The sequence below is a fragment of the Lathyrus oleraceus genome, chromosome 1 (genome assembly GCF_024323335.1).
Source record: "Lathyrus oleraceus cultivar Zhongwan6 chromosome 1, CAAS_Psat_ZW6_1.0, whole genome shotgun sequence".
In the NCBI taxonomy this organism is placed as follows: domain Eukaryota; kingdom Viridiplantae; phylum Streptophyta; class Magnoliopsida; order Fabales; family Fabaceae; genus Lathyrus; species Lathyrus oleraceus.
In genome coordinates this window covers 155,477,905-155,485,705 of record NC_066579.1, presented here as the reverse complement: position 1 = coordinate 155,485,705, position 7,801 = coordinate 155,477,905, and the positions used below count along the sequence as shown (strand labels likewise).

Genomic DNA, 7,801 nt, shown 5'->3' with positions numbered 1-7,801 from the left:
ATAAAATAATAATTTAAGGAAAATTAAATAATTTAAATCTAAGTTGTTGATACTTTTAAATTAAACTTGAATATATTATAAAATATAATCATAGATGTTGATGTTATATTATAAATTAGTGTGACTAAGTATATTATTAATTTATTAACTTGGTTGATCAATATTAATAATAATGATATACATGAATTAATCATATCAGATAATAGTAATATTAATAATGATAATAAGATTGATGAATTAGTGTTGTATGAATTTTTTTGAATAAAATAAATTTAGTAGTATAAGTTGAACTTTGTGTTGAATATTATAGTGATAAGATATACCGGTATCACACAAATTATAATATTTAGTAATGGATTATAATTATTAGTTGGTGTTATTGTTTGGTCTTAATAACTACCCCTACCATGCTTTTATATATATATATATATATATATATATATATATATATATATATATATATATATATATATATATATATATATATATATATAGAGAGAGAGAGAGAGAGAGAGAGAGAGAGAGAGAGAGAGAGAGAGAGAGAGAGAGAGAGAGAGAGAGAGAGAGAGAGAGAGAGAGAGAGAGAGAGAGAGAGAGAGAGAGAGAGAGAGAGAGAGAGAGAGAGAGAGAGAGAGAGAGAGAGAGAGAGAGAGAGAGAGAGAGAGAGAGAGAGAGAGAGATTCAATTTTATAGCCTAACGTGTGTACTTTAAGAACATATGTGATATTTATATAAAAAAAACAGCCGCATTTCTAATAGTATTTTTAAATAATATCTTGGATAAAATCCGAAATGTTACAATCATCATCACCATCTTCAAGAATCTTTTATTTATCACTTTCTTAAATTCCAACTCTTCTCATTTGTGTTTAACATATATTTGTTTGTCAATTTTGTTCCACCTATCATGTGTCACAACATTCACAGCACAATCATCCATATTAACTTCAAATAAATCATTCATATATCCCTTAAAGTTACTCCAAACCCCAAAATCGTTTTTCCATAACACACAAATCATCGTCAAATTAACTACCTTAAATACACCCTAAATTTTAGAATTTTATCTATACACAATGGTTTGAATCCTATCTCTATAAAACATGGTGTTGCCTCTAACAAACTCCCCCGATGATAAAAGACGATATTAAAGAAAGGATCTTGCTAACTTGTGTCCTTGAGGCACAAGTTAAGGTTATTACTATTAAAAAGTTTGTGTGAGATAAAACAAAATTTTAAATTTTAAAGAAATCAAATGCACGTGCTCCAAGAGAATATTTCTATAAGTGTATCATTAACTTGTGTCCTTAGGGCACATATTAGCATTAGCCTTAAAGAAATCCATTCTCTATTTAAAAAACACTACAAAGAAGAAAACTAATTATAACTTCGAAAGCGACTATTAAATCAACTATCTTAATAAATACGAAAAATTCAAACAACTTTCGAGTATGGATCAAAACTGTAGCCACATTTGCGTCTTCTTCTTATTCATTGTTATGAACAAGAAAGTGTCTCCATTAGTATTTCTATGTTAGAACAAATGAGAAGAGCCGGAATTGAAAAGCTATACAATTGCATATATGTGATTATCTTTTAACACTTTAATTTTTGTTTTTCCTAATTCTGTCTTTTTTTTTTCAATTACTTCTTTCCTCCTCCTTCAAAAACCCACATACTAATGCCATGTCCCTTCCAAACTATCACACGTACACCCATGTCCCATCTCCCCAAACTCAACCCTTTCAAACCCCCCATTCCCTCCATCACCAAACCTTTCCCGTTAAACCCGGTTCACCCCTCCATAAAAAAACCCGGTTCACTCTTTCCATTCTCCTCAACACCCCAACCCACCGTCGTTTCCATCATCCCCAAAACCCACCACGCGCTTCCCCACACCACCACAACAACCTCCAACAACTTCACCGGAATCCTATCCTTCTGCGCCGCCACAAAAAACCTCCGTTTAGGTCAAGCGATTCACGCTTCAATTCTCGTCAATGGATTCAACAAAACAATGCCATTCGCTCTCAATTCGCTCATCAACATGTACTCCAAATGTAACCGAATCGAAATCGCGAGGTTTTTGTTTGATTCTTCTGATAATAATTTACTGGATGATGTTTCTTGGAATTCAATTATTAATGGTTATGTTAGGTTAGGCAGTAACGATAGTTATAGCGAGGCTTTTAAGCTTCTAGTTAGAATGCATCGGTTTGGATTTGGTTTTAGTGATTATACTTTAAGTAGTGTGCTTACTGCTTGTTGTTGTGTTGATAATAATGTTTTTGGGAAATTGATTCATGGATTTGGAATTAAGCTTGGGTTGGATTTGAATGTTGTTGTTGGAACTGGTTTACTTGATATGTATGCCAAAACCGGATGTTTATCAGAAGCTGTTAGGGTTTTTGAGAGGTTTAGTTGGAAGAATGATTTTATGTATAATGCTATGATTGCTGGATTTTTGCAAGAGAAGAGTGGTGCATGTTATGGAAATGCACGGGAAGCGCTTGGTGTTTTTGGTGAGATGAGGGGGAAGGGATTGAAGTGTTCGAAGTTTACGTTCTCGAGTATTGTGAAGGCGTGTGTTGGTGTTGGAGATTTTGAGGTTGGGAGACAAATTCATGCTCTGATTTTTAAGAATGGTCTTCAAGGTGATGAGTTTGTTTGCAGTTCGTTGGTGGAGTTTTACTCGTTTTTTGGTTCAATTGGAGATGGATTGAGGTGTTTTGAGATGACGCGTAAAATGGATGTTGTATTGTGGACGTCAGCGATTGCAGGTAGTGTTCAGAATGGACAATTTGAAAATGCTTTGTCTTTGTTCTATCGATTGTTGGCTAATGGGAAGAAACTGGATGAGTTCATTGTATCATGTGTGATGGGTGCTTGCGCAGATATGGCTGCTGCAAGGACTGGAGAGCAGATCCAGGGTTATGCATTGAAATTTGGTGTTGCGAATTTTACTATTGTTAAAAACTCGCAAATTTGCATGTATGCAAAGTCTGGGGACATAGATTCTGCTCGGACAACCTTTCAAGAGACAGAGAATCCTGACGTGGTGTCCTGGTCTGTGATGATTTGCAGCTACGCACAACATGGTTTTGCTAACAAAGCTCTTAGACTTTTTGAGTCGATGACTATCTCTGGGAATGAGCCTAACCAGGTCACATTACTTGGGGTCCTAACTGCTTGTAGCCATGGAGGTTTCATTGACGAAGGATTAAGATACTACGAAACCATGAAGAAAGATTATGGCATTGCTGCTAATGTAAAGCACGGTGCTTGCATTGTTGACCTCTTAGGCCGTGCGGGAAGGCTAGAGGAAGCTCAGAGATTTATTATTGATTCCGGTTTTGAGGATGACCCGGTATTGTGGCGTGCCTTGCTTGGTGCTTGTAAGGTCCATAAGGACACTGACACGGGAAAGTGTATTGCTGACAGAGTAATAGAGCTTGAACCTCATGAAGCTGCATCTTATGTGCTTCTTTACAACCTTTACAATGATATGGGGAAAAAGAAGCGTGCTCTAGAGGTTCGGAAGCTCATGCAAGATCGGGGAGTTAAAAAGGAACCTGGTATAAGTTGGATTGAGGTAGGAAATACCGTTCATACGTTTTTGGTGGATGATCGTTCTCATCCAATGAGTGAATTGATTTATTCAAGGTTGGGAGAAATGTTGGTGAAGATAAAGAAAATTAGCTTCAATGATGAGAAGCTTCCTTTGGGCATCTCTGAAACAGAACACAGTGGCGCCATCGAAATGAATCACCATAGTGAAAAGTTAGCCGTAACTTTTGGAATTATATCTTTACCAAAATCAGCACCAGTGAGGGTGATGAAGAATTTGAGGGTTTGCTCTGATTGCCATACAACAATGAAACACATCTCCAATGTGGAGAAGAGAGAAATAATTCTTCGAGATGCTATTCGTTTCCATCATTTCAAAGACGGTTTATGTTCTTGTAAAGACTACTGGTAACAAAAAAATCATTTCCGTTGATAGCATACTTTTTTACAAAATAAACCCCCCTTGGCATCATATGAGGAACACATTGCCAAGCTCCTAAGCCATTATTCTCAAATCTCCTCTGTTTTAACAAAAAGAATGGTGACTAGGAAAGTAGTTATTTCCTGTGTATGTCTACAATTGCCCTAGTGCAAGTACATGATTAGAAGAATCTCTGCTAAAAGATTTTAGAATTGGCAGATTAAAGCATGTATACTGTAAGACAAGATTGCTTTCTAATGAAGAAAGGTAGTGATGATTTCCTTATTATTGTTTAATTATTCAGTTATTTTGTATTTCTAATAAGTGTTAATGATGAGTACATTGGCACGCATTAAAAAAATGACTACCTTGGAACAATGATTGATGGTTCCAACAAAACAGACTTGTAAGGTGAGAGGTGTCCTCCTATATAACCTCTTTTAAGACTATATCTGTAATCAATGCGAGACTTTGATTCTCCAAATACCCCTTATTTACTGCCTTAATTCTACCGACATATATCTAAATGACTCTGCATGTTGTGCAGATAGCTGGATTTTTTTATCTCAACACACTCATATTAAGAACAGAACCAAGGTACTGAATATGCTCATTACTAATGTAAGTTGTGCTTGTCTTGCTTTATGGGTTTGGATTCCCTCCCGTGGAAAACTCACATGAGGTAGTCCAGTTTATATATCCACCCTTCAATTATTATTTTAATAATATGATTAATACACAGTAAAATAAATTAATGGCTAGGATTAAACTGGATGAAAAATTCATGGGAGAGAATCTCCTCCCCTTGCTTTATGTTTCTTAAAGGAGTTAGGAAGGTACTTAGGCATACCTCTAACCGGGAGGAGTCCTAAGAAGAAAGATTATCTTTACCTTTTGGAGCAAGTTAAAGCTAAATTAACCTCATGGAAAGGAAAACACCTTGTGGTTTGCAGGAAGAGTTACATTAGCTAAATCAGTTCTAGAAGCCATTCCTACCTATTCCATGCTGACTTGTAAGCTTCCTAGAGATAGCCTGAAAGAAATTCAGAAGGTTCAGCGAGCTTTTATATGGGGCGACACTGATGAGAGCAAGAAGGCTCACACTGTTAAATGGGACCAAATAACCAAGCCTATAGATAAGGGAGGCCTTGGGGTGAAGGATCTAGTTGAGATGAATACAGCATGCATCCACAAATTAGGCTGGCAGGTGAAATGTCGAACTAAATCTCTTCGGACTCGAGTGCTGCAGGATAAATATGACAGATTAGAGAACAATTTTGCTGACATACAGGTCAAAGTTCACGACTCTAATATTTGGAAATCAATAGCGAGCTCCTGGTCCAGTCTTAATGAGATGATTTACTGGAGGATTTGAAATGGGCGAAAGATAGATCTGTGGAAGGGTTATTGGGTTCAGGAGGACATTAAACTGGATCAATGGAAGAACTATGGTAATGGGAGTGATCAAGTGGAGAGCATTAAGGATTTGGTGGATGTCAGAGGTGAGTGGAACTTGAACCTCATTAATAATATTTCCCCTCACTACATTAGCGAGAAGATATCAGCCTCTAACCTTCCTAATGAAGAGCTAGGTGAGGATATCTGTAATTGGAAGGGTTCAAGTACAGGATGTTTTTCCATTGCTACTACTTATAATGATATCCGAGATGACAACAATGATGATATATCAGATCACTGGAATTTTATCTGGAAATTGAAAGTTGCTGAGAGGATTCGAGGGATCATGTGGATGGTTAGACACAACAGCATCATCACGAAGCAATGGCTTGTTTATAGGCATATTGGCCAGCCCTTTTGTCCTGACTGCATTAGCACCGAAGAATCTATCATTCATGTTCTTCGGGACTGCCAGAATGCAAAGTACATTTGGCTCCAACTTGGAGTGTCAAATGTTGTTGACAATTTTTTTGACTGTGATTTGCAGGTATTGTTCGAGCTTAATCTGAATTTAATAAAGGAGGATAATTGGAGCGAAAAGTGGGCTACGACTTGTCACATGCTGTGGTTCTGGCATAATCAATGGATCCACAATGCTGATTTGGTAATGCCTCTGAACCTGGTGGGTGAAATCAGCAGGAGAGTTAAGTTCTACATAGATAACATCACGCTGGCTCAGAGAATTCACAAGGAACAGTCGATCACCAAGCTTGTTACTTGTAATCCTTCTATCGAGAACTGGATTACGCTTAATACCGATGGCGTCGTCAAGAATAACTCGAAAGCAGGGTGCGGGGGAATCTTGAGAAATTACAAGGGCGATTGGTATGGAGGCTTCTCTGTTAACATGGGAACGAGTATGGTGATTGAAACAGCGTTACATGGTATCAAGGCCGGTATTTATGGTATCAAGGCCGGTCTTCAATACGCCTATGATAGAGGGTTCAGAAAGGTCAACCTGCAAATTGACAATAAGGTGCTTTTCAATGCCATCAATAAAAACAACATCAGAATTCATTCGATTCAGGCGAACCTCAGACAGGTCATGCTGCTCCTTACTATGGAATGGGAAGTGAAACTTTAGCACATTTACCGAGAAGCCAACGGGTGCGCTGATGCATTGGCTAAGCTGAGCATAGATCATAGTTCGGGCAAAGTGTTATACGAGTTTTGTCCTCAACAGATTTCTGAATTAGTTAGATCTGACTCTTTAGGGGATTCTATCCCCCGTGTTGTTCGTGTTTAGTTCTTTGACTCTTTAGGGGATTCTATCCCCCGTGTTGTTCGTGTTTAGTTCTTTTTCGTTTGGGCTTTAAGCCCTCCCTTGTATCAAAAAAAAAAGAGAGAGATATGAAAAAAATGTGTGATTTTCTGTGTTTAGTTTGTGTTTCAACTATGTATTAAAATGTTCAAGTTTCCTGTTAATAATTTGAAATGCAAAGCTGATACAATTCTAGTGATGTTTTTATTTTATATGAATCATTCAAACTGGTTCTTTCATTCAAACCACTAATGCACATGGCTTAGACTGATTCAAGTTTAAAGATTCAATTTTTATTTCAGCTATGCATTTGTTAATGTAATCAAATTTCAGAATATTAACTTAAACTGTTAGGTTCATATTGGGAGTTTGTTATGTATTTGAAATGTTTAAAGTTTGTGTGGCAACTGTGCGTTTTGCAGTGAAATGTCACCTCTGCAATTCTACTGATACATTTATACGTTTCTGTCTTTTTTTCAGTCATGTAATGGGTTTGTTTTCTCGTCAATAATATTTGATCTAATTGATTATGCTTTCACGGATACAAATCTAGATTTTGCATTAATAATATTTGCTTTGCATGTATGTTTACAAGTTTCGATTAGACCTATTAGTTGGTAAAGAATCTTTGAAGTTCATTATGTATGAAATTATGTTTTATGACATTATTTACTAACACTAACACCTTTATTTTATATGTATATTCTTGAAGATGTTATTGAAGTGCTTCATGAAATTGCCAAGACAACCTGGAGGGAATGGAAGAAGGCATGCACAAATATTGTGCGAAATGATGAAAGGATTGGCATCTTAACTTTGATTATGTACATGAACTTCATTATATATTTTAAAAATAATTGATAGTGAAAGCATTATTATTGAAACCATTACTATCTTAAAGAATACACATCAGACATTATATTTTATAATTGGGGATAATTTTTATTTTATAATAAGATTAAAATATGTTGAATTACATTTCTAAGAGATCTATAATTTTTTTTATTTCTTTCAAAATGGAAACATTATTGGTGTTATGCAATGGACGAGATGCAGTTGAAAGTTGTTGAGTTTCATCAATTCAAATATATATA

The 7,801-nt window shown here is 36.0% G+C and overlaps 1 protein-coding gene across 8 annotated transcripts; it reads left to right on the top strand.

Annotated features, from left to right (window-relative positions):
• The first annotated feature begins 1,466 nt into the window (after positions 1-1,466).
• LOC127123612 (pentatricopeptide repeat-containing protein At3g13880) lies at positions 1,467-6,826 on the top strand. 8 transcript variants are annotated; one of them, XM_051053844.1, is made up of 3 exons: positions 1,467-4,255; positions 4,536-4,585; positions 5,934-6,826. In XM_051053844.1, the coding sequence occupies exon 1, from the start codon at positions 1,682-1,684 to the stop codon at positions 3,977-3,979; it is 2,298 nt and encodes a 765-aa protein (XP_050909801.1). In that variant the 5' UTR covers positions 1,467-1,681; the 3' UTR covers positions 3,980-4,255; positions 4,536-4,585; positions 5,934-6,826. The 8 variants fall into 8 exon arrangements, with proteins under 8 accessions (XP_050909801.1, XP_050909783.1, XP_050909796.1 ...); XM_051053826.1 differs by having other exon boundaries at positions 4,942-6,826; XM_051053839.1 differs by having other exon boundaries at positions 1,467-4,399.
• Positions 6,827-7,801: the final 975 nt, after the last annotated feature.

Coding starts and splice junctions, on each gene's coding strand:
- LOC127123612 (XM_051053844.1), top strand. CDS start 1,682: ATGCCATGTCCCTTCCAAACTATCACACGTACACCCATGTCCCATCTC.